Source organism: Saccostrea echinata, unplaced genomic scaffold, assembly GCF_033153115.1.
Source record: "Saccostrea echinata isolate AGI-Se365-2 ecotype Australia unplaced genomic scaffold, CSIRO_AGI_Sech_v1 ptg000023l, whole genome shotgun sequence".
NCBI lineage: Eukaryota > Metazoa > Mollusca > Bivalvia > Ostreida > Ostreidae > Saccostrea > Saccostrea echinata.
Genome location: NW_026889772.1, coordinates 9,227,499 through 9,250,723, shown reverse-complemented (window position 1 = coordinate 9,250,723; position 23,225 = coordinate 9,227,499). Strand labels below are relative to the sequence as shown.

The following is a 23,225-nucleotide window of genomic DNA, read 5'->3' as shown; positions in this document are numbered from 1 at the left end:
TGAAGAGCGACCAAAATTTGTCAATCCTTCCATTCCGTCCTGAACGATGAAAACTGTATGCGATATGGGAATGACACCATGATCCGTGTTATATGAGATTTCAGCTGAGATTTTTAAACATTCTTCTTGCATGTCTCCGTTTCTTTGGCATAAAAAATTAATTAGTGTGTACTGAGAAGGAAAATATTATAGAGCATGATAATTTGGGAACTTCAGTTTTTCAAATACATTAAAGGGATGGGAGATTTATATATATTTTTTTAATTTTATTTTTTTTGGGGGGGGGGGGGACAATCTTTATCCCGTTGGGTTTGCCTGAAGAGTCTGCACATAAGTCAAACTTCATAGACCGACGAGATAAATCTAGAACATGAATCGGGATCGGCATTCTTGTATTCCCGTCATGAATCTACTGTCTGTTTTGGATCATCATGGACTCCTCACACAAATCTGGATCATCTGAGGAAACCGGTACTGTCTCTGCAAAGCCAACGGTTTGTTCAATATGCTTTGAGTCATTTAAAACCCCTAGACACCTTCCATGTTCTCACATATTTTGCCACAACTGTTTATCAGCCTATATTCTGGCCACATGTAATAAAAAGAAGAACCCTGTAGGATTTCCATGTCCACTCTGCAGAAATTTCGCACCCGCACCAATATTTCCCGGAAAACCAGACAAATGGACAGAACACTTCCCGATCAATAAAATGGTCCAAGTAATGAGTGAAAAAAGTGACAGGATCTGTGATGCGTGTAAACGTGAGAATGAAGAGGAAGTAGCAAGTGATTGGTGTAAAGCTTGCACAGAATTACTCTGCCCCCCATGTGCCAAAGCCCACAGGAGAAACATCGTAAGTCGGAGTCACAAAGTAATTTCAATCAGTGAATATAATAAATTACTTGAGGAAGATGATGATGATGAAGTTTATTCTTATTGTCAGAACCATAAGAAAAAAACAAAATATTTTTGTGTTGATCATGAAGAACCCTGTTGCACTCAGTGTGTTTGTAGAGAGCACAGAACTTGTACAAAAATTGACACAGCGGAAGAAGCTGTTCAAAAGCTTAAAGAGTCTCAAAGTACAGAAAGCCTTCTCCTGAATATCCAGAAGTATAAAAATGCACTCATCAAAGCTAAAACAGAGGGAGAAAACAATATTAAAGATCTTGATAATGAAGTCGACGGAATTACAAAGGAGTACACAAACTTAAGAGATGATATTGTAACCCATGTTGAAACTTTATTGGAAAAAAGTTTAACACATCTTGCAAGAGGTGCAAAGGAAAATAGAGACAAAATTGCTGTTATTGTAGATGCTTTTTCTGATCAGCAAATTTTGTTGGACAGGTTTTCTCAGATTTTAAACAGTATAATGGAGAAATCTCCATCAGTTTTTATCAAGAAATTCTACAACATAAAAAAGCAGTTGTCTTTTGTTATGCAACAAGATATGTCTCAGCTGAAAATAACCTTAAAGACAAGTGCATCAGAGGAATTGAAAAGGATTTTAAACATTTCAATGTTTGCTGATTTGAGATTTGAAACAGATTCTTATAAACTTTGGCCGTGTACCATTGATTTGACATGTGCTACTCTTCACATGATATGTGAACTAGCTGATTCAGAAGGTGATATCACTGGTGGATGTTTCATGCCAAAGGAAAATATTTATTTAGCCGATGCAAAATCTAATCGCTGTCTTCATTTCTGCGGTGGACAACTTGTTGACAAAGTCAGTTTTCCAAGGGCACCAAGAGATATACTTTCTCTGAATCAAGAATTGATGCTAGTATCTTTTTGGAGATCTCATGAGAATCAAAAAGGATTAATTGAAAAGGTCTCCAAAGATAGTTTCCTTCATAGACAGGAGTATTTTAAACTTGAAAATAGTATATGTGCATTAGTTTGTTCCTCAGCATTTATCTATGCTGCTTGTGTTGACTTCATAGTGAAGTTGGATATTGATGGAAACATTGTTAGGAAATTTGTAACTGAAACATCAACATTTTCTGTTGCAGTCAACAAAAACAATGAAATAATCAGCTCCAGTTGTTTATCTCACAGTGTTGTCATTATGAATGAGGAGGGACAGAAGATTTACTCATATAAACATGAAAATCTAAAGTATCCATATGGCCTTGATTTAGACTTCGCTGGAAATATATTTGTCGCTGGCAAAGATAGCAATAACATTCATGCTCTGTCACCGAAAGGAGAATTATTAAAGATTTTCAATGTTAATTCTCCAAGATGTATAAGATTTAAAGAAAATTCTTACTTGTGTTTTGTAGGAACTAACATGGGGACTTCAAAAGTGTATGAATTTAAAGCACAATCTGATAAATAAATAAAGTAACAAGTTTTGTTCAGTATTTCCAGGCTTTATTTGTACAAGGATGAAAATGTCACAATAATCCTATTTAAGATCCTTTTTTTTTTTGATGAATAGGTGAAAGTTGATGGACAACCTTACTTATGTGTTGTGTGAAATATGTTTCAATGTGTATTTATACCAGAATGATTTTTTATAAACAGTATTTCTTATTGCCCTTGTATTGCTTTTGCTACCATGTTTGACGATCACAAATATGGCGTTTTCCCAGGAAATCTGAAAATTTTAATTATGTAGTTACAGAATGAGAATTTACATTTTTTTTTACATTTGGAAATAACCAAGAACGCTGAATACTACTGATTTAGTTAAGAAATAAGGTATCATTTTTAAACATCTATCGGGATACAAATACGGGTTGGTCACGAGATCAAATTCTATGGTAAATTTGATCTCGTACCAACCCGTATTTATAGCCCGATAGATGTTTAAAATGATACCTTATTACTTATATTTACATTTGTGACTTATTCATGTTACAGTATTAGATTTATTAATTTATTTAATAAATCTATAATGTATTTCATATGTTTTTAAATTGTAAATATAAATGCATTATTAAGTAGAACAGGCAGTACCTGTACTTAATTATTATTGCCTTGGGTTATGAAGGTTCTGGTCTTTGGTCTTTGGTTTGAAGTATTCACTGTTTTCATTGGTTTGGACTTTGTAAGGTTGTGTTTTATTGGTTCAGTATTTTTCCCTCCAAAAAGTTGTTTGTTATGGTCATTCTTTGTCCAGTATTTGTCCAGAAAGGGTTGTATTTACCAAGTTTTATAATTACGACTTTCTGACATTGACAGAGACAATACTTTTCTCTATTAAGGTAAGATAACATTTATATACTAATTCTAATATGATTTCTAATATTTGATTTAACTGTAAAATCTGTAATTTTGCCAAAGTTAATTCCATAGCACTAGCACAGTCAGAATCTGATTTGAGAGACAGTAATTAAGGAGTAACTATTTTATTGAAAGTATTTTTTTATTTTATATATATCTACTAGATGTTTTTATGATGATAGGTTTACTTATGTAAACTATGATAATTTGTAGTTTTATGATCTGGACATACGTGTACAGTGAGCCATATTATGACTACAATGAATGGGAGAGGCTCAGTCCCATAGATTGGTATGATATTTATGATATTAATGTTTTTATATTTTTCAAAGCGTAATATTAAAAGGGGGCATTGATTGTATGTAAATCATGTACAGAGTTACCTCCCTTTATGCAGCGTATCTGTTAACCGCAGATTGTAATTACTATATTGATACGGATATATCAGAATATTTTATGCTATGTATTTATTATTTGTTATTATGATTTTTCAGGGCATTATTCCAAATTCCTTCATTGTTCCATTATTCCAACTATTCTATGTGTTCATCTGTGAATGTAATAAATGGAGATGTCAGTAGAACCCTGAAACGGACTTATTTATATTTCCATGCTCCAGATTTATAATAAGACACCGTTACAAAATGGCGCCCATGTAGGGACTTTCCTGATTGAACATCATTTCAGATGACACATTCCTAAGAGTGTTCGACTTTCCCGTTGACCAGTTAGATCATCAGTGATCTGTTACACCTGAATAGACACAGCTGTGCGTGTGAATTCTACCACTATATTGGCCAACCCATTGACTTGGACATATATTGCCGGTGATTACTGTGACAAACTGTGAGCTTAATGTCTTGTGTGAGTAGTATCATTTTTTGTGATTGTTGTATATTTTTGCTATGTGACATTGGAGTATCAGCTGATCGGTGAGTTTTTGAACAGAAAATTTACAGTGCTTTCAAGCAACTAGCAATACATGTATATATTCTAGTTTAACTAGAGGTAGATCATATTATTTTAATAGCTGGCCAGTACTGTTATAGTGTTGATCAACAATTTGTCAAAGTGTATATAGGTTTACTATAGTTTAGCTATTTTATTGGGTACCCACATATAAGTTATATTATTTGAAGAATTGAAGTACCGGAGAGGAAGACGTATGGGTAAGTGAGGTATTGCACATTGCGCACCATCCAAGTACCCAGATACCCTTGATTTACTAAATCAGAACTTACAAAAATGTAGTAAATAATATCTATCCCTTTTGACAAAGACATATTGACACTTTGACAGATAATTAATTTGTTGCAGTTGGTCAAGTAGTTTATTTAGTGCTCAAGTATGGTATTTTGAAGTGTAGCCTATTCATTTTGAGTCTGTCGTCTGATCCAGTGTGCAGTGGGTGTTGATACAGTGAAAAGTTGTTTTACATTAAGTTCATATTTTTTTTAGAATAATGGTATAGCGTTTTGTCTGTCATCTTCTCCAAACTTCCCTTAAAGTATTGATTTATTTATCATCGGGTTCGGTTTATTTTCTATAGCACTGCCTACTTTTCCGATTGCGTAATTTCGATTGAGCTCGATATCCGCTAAATCCGTTTTAACCGGAAACGACTTTAGAAAACGTGATTTTGTAAACAAAAAGTTAAAATTTGATTTAATTTGTTTTATATCGTCAGTGTTTGTTGTTTATTTCTTATTAACTTTGAATATCAGGTATAGTATAGTTAGTCTGATACCCTTATTCTTTTTCAGGAGATTTTTGGATCGTAAACGCAGTTTATTTTCAGTTCTTGTTCATTGAATTTGTTACCAGCTGATTTTGACATTTATATTCGATACAGAGCGTTCTACAACTGTTTATATTTCAGCAGATTATTTTTTTAGTGATTATACAACATTATTTAGAGATCATCATTATCGACATACAGCATTCGTAATTATGTAGATTAGTGTAGTAGTTACACATTGGGTATCATAAGAAATATTGTACTTTGAATTTTGCCTTTAAACTTTAACTGCAGTACCGGAAGTGCAACTTCATACCGGAAGTGCAATTCTACTTTCACTTTTGTTAAGTACATATAACCTTACCCTTTGCAATTAGCTCGCGCATTGAGCTACCCTCCTGTTTAAATACATTGCTTATAAAAAAATCCCTTTTCAGTAGTTCAGTTATGAACTCCCTCCTTTAAATTCATTACATTAAAATTGCCCTGTGTTCTTTATAGTTCAGTTAGAACTACCCTCCTGAAAATTGCATTGTATATTATTTTATTTGTACATAATATTTTATTGCCATTGATCTGTATATACAACCATGTCCGAAGCAAAAGCTAAGACAGCAGACAAATCAGAGACTACAACTGAAACAAAAACAGAGAAACCTTTAGATGCTAGGCCCAAAGAGAAGCCAGCAATTACGACAGAATTTAAAATGGAACCTAAAGGACATAAAGCCGAGGCAGCAGAAAGTACAATGTCAGAGGAAGACATGAAACAGTTCTGGATGGCATTGCAGAAGATGAAGATCAATCCAGAAAGTTTTGTAACTTGGGCAGCCAGTCATTCTATTGCAGAGACCAAATCCAAAGAACCAGTCGCTGCAGCATCATCATCTTCTAAAGATGTTTATCTGAAATCTCCTTTACGGATATCCATGTTCTCAGGTGATGGAAAAGGTGAAACTTCCTATGACCTGTGGAAGTATGAAGTTACCTGTCTTATAAGGGAAGCTCATTCAGAAGAATCCTTATTACAAGCCATTAGGAGATCTGTGAAAGGAGAGGCAGCCAAAGTTGTGATGAGATTAGGAGTTGGTGCCACTGTAGAAGAAATTCTTTCCAAGTTAGACAGCATTTATGGAAATGTTCTGGAAAAAGAAGACATTTTAGCCGAGTTTTACAGTGCTAAACAGCGTGAAGATGAGACCTGTTCAGCTTGGAGCTGCAGGTTAGAGGAAATTCTGAACACTGCCATGAAGTTGGGGAAGGTCCAGAACTATGCGGCAAATGAAATGTTACGTACAATGTTTTATAAAGGTCTGCGACAAGACTTAAAAGATATTTCTGGATACTTATTTCACTCAATTAAGGATTTTGACAAATTAAGAGTAGAAGTGAGAAAGATCGAGACAGAACATCCAGGGCAGACCAAATTAACAAAAGTAAAGCCAGCCATAGTAAAATCAGGGATCTCCTCAGAAAAAACTGCAGTTGATGACGACAAATATGAAGCTTTGCAAGCTCAGATAAACCAGCTGAAGGCAATGCAGCAGCAGCCTTATTATAAACCACCCAACTATAGTTCGTATAACAACAGAAACAGACAGCCTTTTCAAAGAGGAAGAAGAGGACAGTATCCTAGTAGAGGCTACACTCCTAGGATGCCTGAGCCCAGATTTACTACTTTTAAGAAGACTAATCAGGAACAGGATCGGAGATCTGATAAAGTCGTATGTTACAGATGTGGTCAAGAAGGACATATAGCTATTGGTTGCAGAGTCAGAATTGATCATCAGAAATCTTTAAACTACAGATGGCCAAATCCTGGGGACAAGGGTCTGGCAGAAGAAGAAACAGTCCCAACAACTTATCGGAAGAATTAGTAGGAACATCAAATGAGGTTCAAGTGGCTATTAATGGAGTTCCATGTTCTGCATTATTGGACACTGGAGCTACTGTCTCCACAATATCGCAAACATTTTTTGAGACACATCTGCGAGATGGAACAGCACTTTATCCATTAGAGGAACAACTTGACATTGAATGTGCTGATGGGCAGATGATGCCTTATTTGGGATATGTCATTGCAGATTTAGCCACTCATGGACTCTCTTCATTGGAAGTTCTGAAGGAATGTATCTTTTTAGTTGTTCCTGATAGCAAGTATAATGCTAATGTACCTGTTTTGATTGGAACAAATATCTTAAGTCATCTGATGGACATTACCAGAACAGAGTATGGTTCTAGATTTCTTCAGGATGCTGATATGCATGCACCATGGTATCTGGCTTTCAGATGTATTGCTCTTCGACAAAAACAACTAGAAAGGAACAGAAATAGACTTGCTGTTTTGAAGTCAGCAGAGAAATCAAGAATCCTGATTCCACCTAACGGAAAAGTTGTTGTCAACGCATACCTCGACAAGAAAGTTCCATACCAGAAGGTACTAGCCATGTTGCAGCCAACTTTCAAATCTAGCATCCCATCAGACTTAGATATAACTCCTACCTTGCACTACTACAACTGTCAGGATGACAATTTAACACCTGTAGAAGTAAGTAATGTGACAACTCGGACAGTGTCGATAGCACCAGGAGCACTTCTTTGTGAGATGCAGCCTGTTACCATTGCAGAAACCTCTCATCCTAATACATCACCAACAGTATTAGAGAACATCTTTGAGAAGGTCCACATTTCAGAGACTCTGTCAGAACAGGAGAAAGAAAGATGTAAAGGACTTATTTCAGAATTCCAAGACATCTTTTCAACAAGTTCAACTGATATTGGTACTACAGACAAAGTGTATCATCACATAGAGTTGTCAGACACTACACCTTTCAAACAGAAATACAGGCGCATACCACCAGCTATGATTGGAGAAGTCCGAAACCACATACAAGAGCTACTAGCCAGTGGAGTAATTAGACCATCTCACTCTCCATTTTCTTCCAATGTTGTTTTAGTGAAGAAACCAGATGGCTCTTTGAGGATGTGTGTGGATTATAGGCAATTGAATTCCAAAACAGTGAGAGATAATTATGCATTGCCGAGAATAGATGAAATTTTGGACTCGCTTGCCGGTAATCGCTACTTCACTGTTTTAGATATGAAGTCCGGCTATCACCAAATAGAGATTCTTGAAGAACATAAACAAAGAACAGCATTTACAGTCGGACCATTGGGATTCTTTGAATTTAATAAAATGCCTTTCGGATTAGCTAACGCTCCAGCTACCTATCAAAGATTACAGGAACAATGTTTAGGAGATCTCCATATGCAAATTTGTTTTATATATTTAGATGATGTCATTGTTTTTTCTAGGTCTATTGAGGAACATCTTCACCGCCTCAAAGAAGTTTTTGAAAGGTTCCGGAAGTTTGGGTTGAAGTTATCCCCAAAGAAATGTTCTTTCTTCATGAAAAGGGTGAAGTATATAGGACACATTGTGTCTGAAAATGGGGTACAGGCGGACCCTGACAAAGTTATTAAAGTCAAAAACTGGCCTATTCTGAAAAATCCAGAAGACGTACGACAATTTTTAGGATTCGCTGGATATTACAGAAAATTCATTCAGAATTTCTCCAAGATTGCTCGACCTTTGATCGATATCATGGCTACTGGAAAGAAACCAAGAGGAAAAAAGAAACCGCTTCCACCAACATGGACATGGGGACCATCCCAGGAATCAGCATTTAATGCACTAAAGGAAAAGCTAACATCAGCTCCTGTACTTGGTTATCCCAATTTCAACAGTCCATTTGAATTACATACCGATGCATGTCAAAGTGGCTTAGGAGCGGTTCTGTATCAAGAACAAGATGGAGCGAAAAGGGTCATAGCATATGCCAGTAGGGGACTTAGCAAATCAGAAAGAAATTACCCAACCCATAAATTGGAATTTCTAGCATTAAAATGGGCTATTACAGAGAAGTTTTCTGATTACCTCACAGGACAAACTTTCTCTGTCTTCACTGACAACAACCCCTTGACATATGTTTTAACAACAGCCAAATTAGATGCAACTGGCCATAGATGGATAGCTGCTTTATCTTCATACAATTTCAGCATTACGTACAAACCTGGAAAATCCAATACTGATGCAGACATTTTATCAAGATTACCTGAAAGAACAGAAACTATGGATAAAGAAGCTATTAGTGCCATTATTAATTCAGAACATCAACAACCATATATCGAGACCCTTCCAGTTTCCTTGCCTCATTCTGTATGCCAGTTAGTACAACAATCACAAGACAAAGACAGTAGCCATATTGATATAAAAGAAATACAGAGGAATGATGACACCATTTCAATGATGATTGAATACATAAGAGCAGGAAGAAAACCTCCCAAGAATACAGCAAAGAATGAAACAGAGGCTATTCTTCATCGAAATTTCAAGAGGTTAAAGTTGAAAGATGATTTGCTTGTGAGAGAAACCAAAATTGATGGGATTATTCATCATCAGTTCATCATTCCCAATTCATTCAGTCATCTTATACTAAAATATCTGCACAATGACATGGGTCATCCCGGAAGAGAAAAGACCATAGCTTTAATAAGAAAGAGATTTTATTGGCCCAAGATGTATATTGATGTCAGCAATTGGATAGAACAGTGTGACAGGTGTATCAAGTTTAAGACTCCTAACAACCAGAGAGCAGAGTTAGTTAACATCAAAACAACTCAACCCTTAGAATTGGTTTGTATGGATTATTTAACCTTGGAACCATCGAAAGGTAATATCCAAAATATCTTGGTGATTACAGACCACTTTACCAAGTATGCTGTAGCAGTACCAACAAAGAACCAGACTGCCCGTACCACAGCAGATGCCATTTTCAACCATTTTATAGTGCACTATGGATTACCTCAAAAATTGCACTCAGACCAAGGAGCTAATTTCTGTAGTAATATCATCAAAGATTTATGTCAACTGACTGGAATTGCCAAATCCCGTACAACACCATACCACCCAATGGGCAACGGTGTCACAGAAAGGTTTAACAGAACACTTATTTCCATGTTAGGCACTTTGGATCCTGAACAGAAACATAACTGGAAAAATTACATCAACCCATTGGTCCATGCATACAACTGTACAACACATGATACAACTGGTTTTTCTCCTTATTTTTTGATGTTCGGCCGAGAACCAAATTTGCCGGTTGACTTAGTCTTTGGAATAGAAAGGAATTCTCAATCAAGTTCAACATCAACTTACTTAGAAAAACTACAGAGGAATCTACAAGATGCATACCAGAAGGCTGAAACAGCAACTAAGAATTCCCAGCTAAAACAAAAATGGCATTATGACACTAAGGTTAGAGGAGTCATTTTGAAAGAAGGAGACCGGGTATTAGTCAAAGTTGTAAGTTTCGACGGGAAGCATAAAATTCAAGACAAGTGGGAAGATAAGCCATACATCATCATAAAACAGCCCAATTCATCAATACCGGTTTACAAAGTTAAAAGAGAAGATAACCAAGGTAAGTTAAGAATTCTCCACAGAAATCTTTTATTACCATTTGGATCAGCCAAGACACCCATTCCAGTTCCTAGGGCAAGACAGAGGAAAAATGGAGAAGAGTGTAAGAGAGGTCAGGAGCCTGCCATCCTCCATCAGATGGAATCTGATGATGATGAAGATGATCTGTGTCTTACAGTGGAGTACCCTGTAAAGTCTAAGGCATTGTCTGAGGAGGCAGTAGGTTTGAACATTGTAACTGGTGACGACCAGGTAAGTGCTGAAACCATTGATGAGCCAGGGGAAGCGGATAGTGTAGCATCTGATGAGCCAGATGCTAGTGGAATGGTGGATGATATTGATGAAGACAACCTTGATGATGATGGAAGTAATCTGCAAGAAGATGACAACCAAGATGCTTATGATGGCCATGAAGATGATGTTCATGATGACCATGTTGATGATATCCATGCTGATGAGGATGACAGTCCTGATGATATTGAGACGGATGAGTTACCGAGGAGATCAGGACGAGTTAAAAAGAAGCCAGCATGGATGAAGAATTATGTATGTTGTCAACAGATACCACAACAGCCTGAGTGGAAAGAGAAATTGATATACTTTCAGAATATGGCATCACAGCTAACAAAAATGGACAGAGATATGTCAAAAGCATTTTTAAAAATGATTACTGAAAAGTTATAATGTTTTAATTGTATAAATTTTGTTTTAATTTCAGATTTTCCTGATTATGCCAGAGTACCAGATAAGTGGTAAGTCTCCATTTGAATGACGTGGAAGTCATTTTAAAAGGAGGGGAAGTGTGTTACAGTATTAGATTTATTAATTTATTTAATAAATCTATAATGTATTTCATATGTTTTTAAATTGTAAATATAAATGCATTATTAAGTAGAACAGGCAGTACCTGTACTTAATTATTATTGCCTTGGGTTATGAAGGTTCTGGTCTTTGGTCTTTGGTTTGAAGTATTCACTGTTTTCATTGGTTTGGACTTTGTAAGGTTGTGTTTTATTGGTTCAGTATTTTTCCCTCCAAAAAGTTGTTTGTTATGGTCATTCTTTGTCCAGTATTTGTCCAGAAAGGGTTGTATTTACCAAGTTTTATAATTACGACTTTCTGACATTGACAGAGACAATACTTTTCTCTATTAAGGTAAGATAACATTTATATACTAATTCTAATATGATTTCTAATATTTGATTTAACTGTAAAATCTGTAATTTTGCCAAAGTTAATTCCATAGCACTAGCACAGTCAGAATCTGATTTGAGAGACAGTAATTAAGGAGTAACTATTTTATTGAAAGTATTTTTTATTTTATATATATCTACTAGATGTTTTTATGATGATAGGTTTACTTATGTAAACTATGATAATTTGTAGTTTTATGATCTGGACATACGTGTACAGTGAGCCATATTGTGACTACAATGAATGGGAGAGGCTCAGTCCCATAGATTGGTATGATATTTATGATATTAATGTTTTTATATTTTTCAAAGCGTAATATTAAAAGGGGGCATTGATTGTATGTAAATCATGTACAGAGTTACCTCCCTTTATGCAGCGTATCTGTTAACCGCAGATTGTAATTACTATATTGATACGGATATATCAGAATATTTTATGCTATGTATTTATTATTTGTTATTATGATTTTTCAGGGCATTATTCCAAATTCCTTCATTGTTCCATTATTCCAACTATTCTATGTGTTCATCTGTGAATGTAATAAATGGAGATGTCAGTAGAACCCTGAAATGGACTTATTTATATTTCCATGCTCCAGATTTATAATAAGACACCGTTACATTCATAGTTTATATTTGCCTGATTATGATCTTTAACGCGTGAAACGTTTTATTTTTCAAACCCAACGGCACGTGTTTGATCCTCTGATTGCGCGTTGACCCTTTATGACGTCACTGAGAAATTACGTCGAACGTTTATGACGCGAGGAACCCGTGTTTATACGGATATAGATACGCGTTGCTTTTAGTAGTGTTATATAAAAGAAAACATTTGCAAATGTAAATATAAAGAAATATATAGTGTATGATAATATGATTACTGATATTGAAAGAAGACTTGATTTTCATAGCATCCATCATCATGTTAAGGTCAGCCGATTGATTTTGGTGTATTCTATTATAATTGATCATAGTTTTTTTCAATGAAATATGGCAAATTTGGTATTTATTTTCTTGTAATAGGATGCACTTCCTAAACCTGAAACGATATTGTCATGGAGTGAATTTGTGTATTCTACTTTAACTTTATTTCAACATCTGTGTTATATTTCTCAAATTGCTCTCTCTCTCTCTCTCTCTCTCTCCCCATTCTTGTCCCACAGTTTCAAAAAAAAAAAGACTCATCACAACATTTTGACTTCAATCTTTATTGTTGAATTCAAATTAAGTATTGCCATCATATTACTCACTAAAACTTCTCTAATACTAAACCCTCTAGTGGGCTCTACCAAAGTAGTTCTGGAGTTTGTGAAAGTAGTGAAATTTATGGCCCCAGGGTCAGGGGTTCTTGAGTTTGTGTTGGGCTCTATTGATCAAGTGAAAATGCATATTTTTTTTTTTAAAAAAAGCTTCTTCTATCTCCTTGTCTATTTAGTCGATAAACTAAATACATGGTTATGATGAGCAAGGATGCCTCTTTCAAAATTGTGAAATATGGCCCCATGGATAGGGCTCCTAAGTGTATTTATTGAACAAACTAAGTGCATGGCTGTGATGAACAAGGGTGTCTCTACTAACACTGTAAAATCCATGTCCTCTGGGTCTGGGGTCTGGTGTTAGAGCAGGGCTTTATATATTACATAATGCTGGGCAGGGATTCATTGATCTTGTACTCTACTTTGACATTATTTGAGAGAAGCTTTCCCCTTTGATTATTCACCTATGGTATTTATTGTATAAATGTAATTGATAGGTTAATTAAATATAAGAATTTTTAATGTAAGACACGGTGAGTACTGTTTTCAATTTTTTTTAATGTTCAAGCTGTCTTGTAAATAATAGATAAATAAAAATGAGTCAAAATACTCCATATTTGTCCTTTAAATGTTTTCAAAGATCAAGAGAGACCATGTGTAACTCTTTTATGTTCTCATGCATTTTGTGTTGTTTAGTCTGATGATAGTGACAAGTGGGTCAGGAGTGTATTAGCACTGGCAAGTACAGGCAAGTAAATAGATTTACTTTGATTAATTGCTGAGTACTGGACTAAAGTTGACCTCTGAGCATCTTTTAACATATTTTCATATATTAGCTTATTTTGTTTTATTTTATACATGTACTTCTATAGATCCTTTACAGGGTTGTATAATACTCAGGTTACTGTTAACACCCTTGGGCCTCGTTTATTTTTCAGAGAAATATTGCAAATTTGAAATTGCCTTTCTTGAAGTAGCATGTACTTTTTAAATCTAGAATTTATGGTATATTGTAAGAAAACTTGAATTTTCATAGAAAACATCCATCATCATGTTAAGATTAGTCAATCCATATTGGTTTGTATTCTTAATTGACAATAACTTTTCTATTTTTCCATAAAACATGGTAAAATATGGTATTGTTTTCCCATAAAAGTATGTACACTTACTTTCTAAATCTAAAATGGTGTATTATATACACGTGTAATTTCAAGACAATTTAGAAATTTGAAAGGATGCAGAAGACAGTTTTGCACTCAATGTCAGGTCTAAATTGTTAAAAACAGGAGAACCAGTGATTTGAGGGTTTATTTCAGGGTTAAATATTACAATTCACATACATGTATGACTATAAAGTGTTCTTTCACTTAATTATAAAATATAAATTAATAATATTAAAAAATTAATATTAGTTTCCATAGTTAAGTACATGTATTTGAAAACATATTATGAATTATTTTTAGTAATAATTTTTGGTTCATACAGATTTATGGAGGAAAATATAAATGTTCCATCTACAGTGCTGTTGTTAAATAAAACTGATTGTTCCACCCTAATGAATACCCCAGTAAGTACCAGTCCCATCAAACTTTGCACCGGTCTCGTCCCACCGTGGTGATAAATATTCCCTGATCCTGAAATGTAAGTTACATGTTCTATCACCACCTCATGGAGTAAAGTGTGTATAATCTTTTGATTCCCCTGGACGAGAATGCAGTGTTACATTTACTTAGTACTGAACATGAACAGGGTACTGTTAGATAACGAAAATTAAGACTTTTACTTCTCTATTTCACTACTGGGGAGAGTATTTATCTATATATTTAATTCGAAATGGTATCCTACTTTGAATAGGAGATATTCCAACATCGGCTGTTAACTTTGTATCATTGTACAACTGGGTTTTATACTTGGCGCTTTATTTATAAGACAGAAGTTCATTAATTAATTACTTTTATATACCACCACAACGGCGCAATAAATGACTGATTGATGATCGTAATCCAAAAATTACATCCCGGTTCTGCCCTCTGATTTCAGTGTGAATTTTGATGAACTCAAGGACACATGTGACATTATAGAAAAGTAAACATAGTAAACGTAACGTTATCTCTCTCTGTGGAGTAAACAATCCGTGGTTTTATCTTTTTTGTTGACTTTTTGTTGATCGATATTGCGCAGCTAAAGATAATGGTAAGAAAGCCTGACGTCGTTCTGGAACTGGTCTCGGTTTTGTTACTCTATCAAGGTAAGTACAGCTATATGTATATTTTTCATTGCTCTGATGAAGTTACTGCACATTATACACGCACTATGTGTAACTTGTAATTAGGGGGAAATACAATGCATTTCCGATCCGACAATAAGGGGCTTTAAACAAGGTGAGGTAAGTAGGGACACAAGAATGGAGATCTCAACATTAAACTTTTTTTACTTGGACACCTTTATTAATCCACTGTAGAGTTGTTTCCTGCTTAAAGAAAAAAAACTTCTGTGATTTATAACTTTGAAGTATGTGCTACCTTCTATCATATAATTTCTGAAGCAGAGAAGGTGACAAATGAACAAGCTCGGTCATGCATGCTAATAATATTTGTTACAAATACCTTACAACACTCAAAACACGACATGACTGTAGTTAATGTCATTTCTGAGAAAAAAAAGTGTTAGCATAATCAATTGGACATCTTTTCAGTTTTGTATCTTGTTGCACAAAATACGAAGAGCCCTGAGCAATAAATATATAGCACAGAGAGGCCGACAACACCTGAGATGAAGATATCTATATATTTATACAATATACCTTACAGATCTTTTAAATCATCTGAGTCATTGGCGAACGCCAGTCCGCCTTGCGTCGTGATAAAATTTTGAGCAAATTTCAACCAATATATACCAAAAATGAAAAGTTCCACTTCACCCTCCCTGTTTCCTTGTTTCCTAGGATCCAAAAATCACGAAATTCATGCATATCTCAAAATATCTCTATTCCTGGGGATCTAGCAGTAAACTGTTTGCATGTTGAGAACGAAATCGTCTGCCAGAATTTGGAAATTCATGACCCAAGGGTGAATGGATTAGGCCCAAGGTCGGGCAAATTTGGTCATAAATTGAAAATATGTTGCACCGTTAAAAAAGTCCTGGTTTACTCCTGAAAATGCCACAGGCAAACTTTTGCATGCTACATACATCAATTGAATACTGTGTATAACCCTTTAAATTGTAAATTGTAAATTGTAAAAATCATATCGCTTCATCCCAGGTGGGGTTAAGTTGGTCTTCTTAGTAATGAGATCGACCACTGTTCGTTCTCTTCACTTTTTTCATTATGAATTAAAAATGTATTATATTTTAAAAAACCATCCTTATTTTTGGACAACCAGACATATCTACAATTATCAGACAAATGAGCAGCTGCCCTTCAAATAAACATAGCTCAATTTTTGAGAAATGCTTGTCTTCTTGCTCATGGACGTCTAGGTGGAAAACATGACTATAATAAACAGTTAACCTTCTATCAATAAAGTGATAAGTGATATATCCCTTTTGATTCCGGATTCAGTACTCAGTAGTTGGGTTTTGTTTGTCTAAAATCCTGGACATTTAGCAATCGAAGTGTAACCATAATTTGCCCGAGCTTTGTAGTCACAGTAAGATATAAAATTTACTAATGACTAAACATTAAACTCCACAACATTAGTGGAGGAATTTTAAACAAACGTCACCTCATATCAAATCATTTGGGAATGGCATCGGATCAGTGCATAATATAACTTATTTATGGATTCGAAAACATATAATTTTATAATTGATTTTATATAAGAAGTGGTCACAATATTACAAAATTCTTAACAAAATGATGAAACGGGCTATACTGAAGTTTTTATTCAATATGTATGATTTTGTTGACATACAGGCATCATATATATTTATATTTTTTATTTATTTATTTTTTTTTATCATTTATAGTTAAGTTGGTTTAGGAGAATTTTTTTTAAAAATATTTATTTTGTTATAAAGTTGCTGAAGTGAAATGTTACCAGTTCTTCTCCCCCGTTCAGTCACGCTCCGATTGGCAGAGCGCACACGCCCGTTGCCAGTACAATTTTAATGGCTCTCTAATCAGTGGCGAAGCTCCGGCCCTGATATTAAACCACGCCTTTGCCAGTGCACTTGGTGAAGATATTTGGACAAATAGCTACCTTGCACTCTCTCCATGGATCATATACAAAGGTATACTAAATCAATGTTCTTAACAGTTCAGTAATACATATTTCTGATTAGGGACAGTTCCATTTCAATGCATACTGTATAAGAATGACTTTATATTATGAAAGTTTTTAATCTAAAGCTGATTTATCCAGCATATGTTAAATTAAAGAATATTTATTTAAAAAAAAATCCTAGTCAATAATTTGTTTGTAGTTGATAATAGTTTGAGACTTCTTTTGATCGTTCTTCTCGCTTTGATGTACTCCACAAGTGTTTACATGTGTTCATTTCTGACACAACCTCTATACTTTGGTTTAAATCTCACGAAAAGCATGAGGGTAGAATCATGTAAGATTCAATGTAATGGAGAACATCCGTCTTGTTTAAAAGCTATCACATGATCAAAATAATAAAAAAGAATTTTTTTTACAGGTTGCTTTGACATTACACATATTGGCGCCCCCCAGTTTTACAAAATAACAACCAATGAATCCGCCAAGGAGACAGTGGGTTCCTGTTTCAAAACTTGTTCAGACTTAAAGACTCCTTATTTTGGTCTTCAGGTAATAGTCTGATCTCATTTGTTCCGTTTGTGAAATCATTTTAATATCCCCTCATTACGGTTTTAAAATTATAATATAAGACAAGTATGAAACTAAAGCATATTTTTTTCTACATTTGTCATATTAAATGTGTCTGTTCGTGTATCCAACGTTAAAAAGAAAAAAAAAATCAACACATTAACCCCAACAAGTAATTAAATTACATGTATGTTTTATGTATAATATTTATGTATAATCAATATGTAGAAGAATATATAATAAATTCATAGCGAATTTTCAAAATACTAGTATTTATGTACGTTTTCGGTAAACAATTAAATAAAATAGAAAGCCTTCTCGATTTTTCTGGGCAATGGAGCAAAACCAGTGCTACCTGTATTGGAGTGTTTTTATGTGTATGTTATGTGTTACATAATACATGTAAACACACAAAAATAAGGAATAAAGATTCTTTGTAGTCTACGATGCATGATTTAACTATTTCACATCTAGATATAGACCTTACCTATACAGTTCTAACTTTCTGTTTTAGGGTAAATCCTGTTTCTGTTTACCCGCTCTGCTGCTCCTTAAGAAGGATGATGAACAGTGCAAAAGTTCTTGTGAAGGAAAGTTCGAGAAATGTGGCGGTCCTGACGCTATAAGTGTTTATGAAAAATGTATTTATCTTAGAATCAAAACCAATCATTTATCCTGTACTTAACCAAATTATTCCGACTCGATTTAAGTTATGAACATTTTTTGTTGAGATGTATCAATCCCTTTTCACAGTCCTTCCTGCTGACAAAGATTTTTATGAATCTCGACAATGTGCAACAGTTACTTGTAAGAAGAACAGGAAACACGTGTATCGTGCCCATAGGTGTTCTGGTCATTTCAAAACTCTCTGTAGTAAGTACTTGGACAAAAGTCTTCTTCTTACTGTATTTACATATAAAAAGTTAAATATATAGAGTATCCAAAGAAAATAAGTTTTAGCAAACCCAAACTTTGCTTACTCCCCTGATTTCAATGCAAACTCGGAAAAAAAATTCAATTTCGTATTAATTAAGGCAAAAATTTTAATCAAATCAAATATTAATGTTTCTTTTCAAAGAACATCAATATCCGAAGATTAATGTCGTTTTGAAATGTCAAACTTATGATGTTGGGGAGGTATCTCTCTTTCTTTATACGTTTCTTGAATAGCTTGTGTTGCTTTTTTTTAATAAAGGCAATGGAGATATCAGTTCAGAGAAACAATCTTTAAAGAATAGTGAACAGTTTTGCAGTCAGAAGAAATCTAATGTAATTAGGGATGATGTTGATGACGTTTGTCAGACTGTTGGAGTGGAAAACTACACCCAGTACTGGATAAACCTTCATCGTTATCCCACTGGACCATTCCAGGCAGATTACAATGGTAAAGTAAATATAAAATATATCAAAAATAGATGACTGCTGGTAGTTTCGTTCTTGTGTCCCATGTAATTCTTACGTACTGATTCAATTTTTAGAGAAGAGCGTTTACCAAAATATATCAAGATTAACAACAGCAAAACAAGAAAAAAAATTCTACTGAAATTTATCTTAGGAAAAAAATGTATATAAGGTGCGTCTTTTGATAAACAAAGATTCTAGAGTATAAATTTCAAAAAACAATACGAAGAGTGAAGAGGGGAAAAACACAAAGCCCTGGAAACTCCAGAAGTGGGATCAAGTGCCTAGGAGAAGTAAACTTCAACCAGTCACAGCCACAAATAGCCCTCTGTATTGATAGGGTAAACGCAGCAATCTGTATTTATAATCAAATGTGAAGATAATGACCAGTAATCTAGCTCTAAAGTCCATTGGAACAGTACAAATGAGGAGTAGAGCAAAAGCGGACCTCTAAAACATCAGAGGTGTGATCAGGTGCTAAGCATCGCCTGTTGCAGGAGGTCACATCCATCCTGTGTTCCTTGTCATGATCTGACAAACAGAAAAATCAATATCTAACAATTCGTGGGAAACAGTCAAAATACACCAGCAATTAAGGTTATATAACGACCTAAAAAATTCCGAAAGTCTGGCTTTAAAGAGATTATTGAAAGCCATGGAACATCAGCTTATTTATTGATAGCCTTTTTTTTAATTGATTGTACTCATAACATTCTCTTGCGTACCTGATCAGTTGGGATGCAGTTGATAGTGGAATATTACTACATACACATGTCAAAGGGGGGGGGGTTAACGATGGAAGATCTGAAGTTATCCCGTTTGTCATATAGTTTGCCATTAACACTCAGTCAATAAAACATCCATAATGAAAAAAAAAATGTGACAGACTCTGTTGTGTCCTTGTGGTGTCAAGTTTACTGGGATGTTAATTCCATACTAAGTATATATTTTATATATGTTACCATCATCATAAGCAAAAGAGTGATATTTCAAAGAGTACAAGAGTTTGAACGCAGTGACTGCAGGTACATCATCCTTCAAGTATCCTGATTTCGATCTTTCTTTCTGAATACAAAATAATTTCAAAGAGTAATGTTTACCTGTTCTCTTGCTTTGTATACAACAATTATTGCTTTGTTTTCAAAGAGTGATGTCTACCAATTCTTTTGTATACAAAAATTGATATTTTGTTTTCAGAGAGTAATGTCTACCCATTCTCTTGTTTTGTATACAACAATTGATATTTTGTTTCCAGAGAGTAATGTCTATCCATTCTTTTGTTTTGTATACAATAATTATTGTTTTGTTTTCAGAAAGTGATGTCTACCCATTCTCTTGTTTTGTATACAACAATGAAACTCAGCTGAGAGCATCCTCCTGTGATCAAGAGCAGCACCCCTATATGTGTGTAGTAGGTAATAATTACATTAACAATTAACTTACAGGGTCATTTGGAATAAAATAGTACATGTGGATCTTGTTTTATCTCTGATAAACGTTTTATCGGAGCAAAAGTATGAAAAATCCAACGTAATATATAGAAACTGTCTCCCTTGTAGTTGTAATACAAATGGATTTTTAATACCCCCTGCTTGAAAAGCGGGGGGTTATAGTAATGGTGTCTGTCCGTCCCTCTGTCACGCTTTGAGGTACACATTTCTTATTCGCAACTCCTCTTTTTCCACTTTCATACTTCCACAGAATCTTTGTTATAGTGCCATTATACACCTTCTATTTTACTTATTGATCGGACAAATATTTCGGGTTTCCAAGAGCATAACATAGAACACTGCCATTCTTTCCATAATATTGAGGGGTACCCATCTCTTATCCGCAACTCCTCCTATACGCTGAATAAGATTTTATGATACTTTCATAGAATCTTTATTACAAAGTGTCATTGTGCACTTCCTATTTAATGTTTTAATCGGACACTTGTTTCGGATCTCCCATAGCAAAACATGGACTTTTCCATTATAAACATATGTGAAGTGGGAGTATCATTTTGTGAGCTTAATGCTCACACTTCTTCTAGTCTTTAAAATAAATACAAAGTATATGTATAGGAAAGAAACAACGTTTGCATGTTTTCTATATATTTGCTATGATGTACACATTTATAACAAGCAAATTAAAGATGATAGGCGTCTTCACTCCATTGAATGAATTATACAGGAACCGCCATTATAAATAAAGACTATGAATTATAAGTTATGACTAAGTTCTGTTTGACATATATTCAAGCATCGTTTTCCGAATGTGAAAAAGAGAAATGAACTAGAGCCGAGCTCGTTGCAAAGCAACGAGTAGGTCTTCCGTTGGAGCTGCAGGCAGGAAGAAGTGACCTTGAGTCAAGGTCATGCCATATCATAAGGTTATAAGCAATCTTGTAAGAGGTATCAACTAACAATGTTTCACTCTGTAGTATAAAGACGATAAAGGAATATATGTGACCTTGAACTTGTCCAAATGACCTTGCGAAAGCCATGACACACTCTGGTTATGAGCAAACCCCATCTGTGTATTACTAACTTCTCAAATTCACTCATGTTCATACAGTCCATACATCCAGTCAAAATATCTTATCCTTAGTGACCTTGAACTTGAGTTTAAGCCATGTCACACTCTGCATGATACCAACAATGTTTCACTAGAAAAAGACGGTAACGAATTTAAAGCTTCTCATCTAAACTCATCCAAATGACCTTTCATCAAGACCATAACACACACTGGTTAAGAAAAATCCCAATCTGTGACTTATTGACTGGATAAGGTTAGCCATGTTCTTTCAGACCATAGATCGAGTCAAATAATTTATCAGGTTCCACACAATGAGTTAAGGATTCATTGTGAATGTTTTTGTCCAGTTTGGATATTGAACAAGACGTGTTTGTGAAACACTGATGCCCCGGTATTGCAGCTTATGGCAAAGGTTTAAGTTTCTCAAATCCGTATCCAATTCCAAGGTCAAAGTCAAGAGATAAGAAATTATGTTACCCAAAGAAAGATCTCGTCTCAGTGAATATAACTGTGAAATATGAAACCGCTATAAGACTAACTATTGAAAAGCATGGCAAAGGTTAATTTTTTTTTATACTCAAGTCAAATGTTAAGGTCAAGGATAGATTAACGGTGTCCAAAGGAATGCCTTGTCATAAGAAATAGACATTGAAATATGAAAGCCCTAGCATTAATTATTCAAAAGTTATGACAAAGGTCAACGTTTTTTTTTTCAAAAGTAGGTCAAACCCCAAGATCAAGGACAAAAGTCAAAACTGTCGGTACTCAAGGGAGGGTCTTGTCACAAGAAACACACTTGTAAAAATACGAAAACCCTAACACCAACCGTTGAAAAGTTATGAATGAGATTAAAATGTTTCAAAGGTAGGTCAAACTCTAAGGTCAAAGGTAAAAAGTCAAAACTTTTAATTTTTTTTAAAGTACGTCAAACTCCAAGGTCAAGGTCAAATAGTAAAAATTGTTGATATCCAATGAACAGCGTTTTCACAAGGAATACACCTGTGAATGTGAAAACACTAGTCCCAACCGTTCAAAAGGTATTGCCAAGGTTAGATTTTTTAAAAAGTGGGTCAAACTCCAAGGTGAACGTCACAAGGTCAAAAATATTTATTCCAAAGAAAAGGTCTTGTCACAAAGAATTTCGGATGTGAAGTATGAAAGCCCTAACGCCAACTGTTCAAAAGGCTAAATTTTGCATAGTTGGTCAAACTAAAAGGCTGTAGAAAGGATAAGAGAGACTCCGAGATATTCAATCAAGTAAACTTATGATATTGCAGATCAAATAAAGCATGAGCTATAAGAGCAGGCACGTAGCATCAGCCTCCCCCTTTTTTCAGATCTAATTTTTTACTTTAGTAATGTTCATTGAAAGTCCCGTTGGCCCCTACTTTTTGTTGCAGTATAGTCCCGTTGTCCCCACCCCTTTCCGCCAGGAAATAGGATTCTGGGCTATTTTCCTATTTTGGTTTTGCTTGTGAAGTCTTTTCAGGTAAGTTAATTTTTTTCTCTGGCTGCCCCCCCCCCCTTTTCAAAAACGATGCTATGTCCTTGAAAAGTAACATGTAGAAATGTCTGTCCTGGCATATGTTATAGTTTTATAA

General features: G+C 34.7%; 2 protein-coding genes across 2 annotated transcripts in view; both read left to right on the top strand.

Annotated features, from left to right (window-relative positions):
* The first annotated feature begins 431 nt into the window (after positions 1–431).
* Positions 432–2,367, top strand: LOC133191660 (uncharacterized). The gene has a single exon (XM_061327404.1). It carries the CDS (start codon positions 432–434, stop codon positions 2,349–2,351), a length of 1,920 nt encoding a protein of 639 aa, XP_061183388.1. The 3' UTR covers positions 2,352–2,367.
* A 12,589-nt stretch (positions 2,368–14,956) lies between these two features.
* LOC133191428 (uncharacterized) overlaps positions 14,957–23,225 on the top strand; it is a 31,979-nt gene continuing 23,710 nt past the window's right edge. Inside the window, exons 1-7 of the mRNA XM_061327185.1 lie at positions 14,957–15,158; positions 16,931–17,143; positions 17,555–17,685; positions 18,218–18,344; positions 18,457–18,576; positions 18,899–19,087; positions 20,418–20,519. Coding sequence (XP_061183169.1) covers positions 15,101–15,158; positions 16,931–17,143; positions 17,555–17,685; positions 18,218–18,344; positions 18,457–18,576; positions 18,899–19,087; positions 20,418–20,519 — 940 coding nt within the window. The 5' untranslated portion in view covers positions 14,957–15,100. The remainder of the gene's footprint in view (positions 15,159–16,930; positions 17,144–17,554; positions 17,686–18,217; positions 18,345–18,456; positions 18,577–18,898; positions 19,088–20,417; positions 20,520–23,225) is intronic.

Coding starts and splice junctions, on each gene's coding strand:
- LOC133191660 (XM_061327404.1), top strand. CDS start 432: ATGGACTCCTCACACAAATCTGGATCATCTGAGGAAACCGGTACTGTC.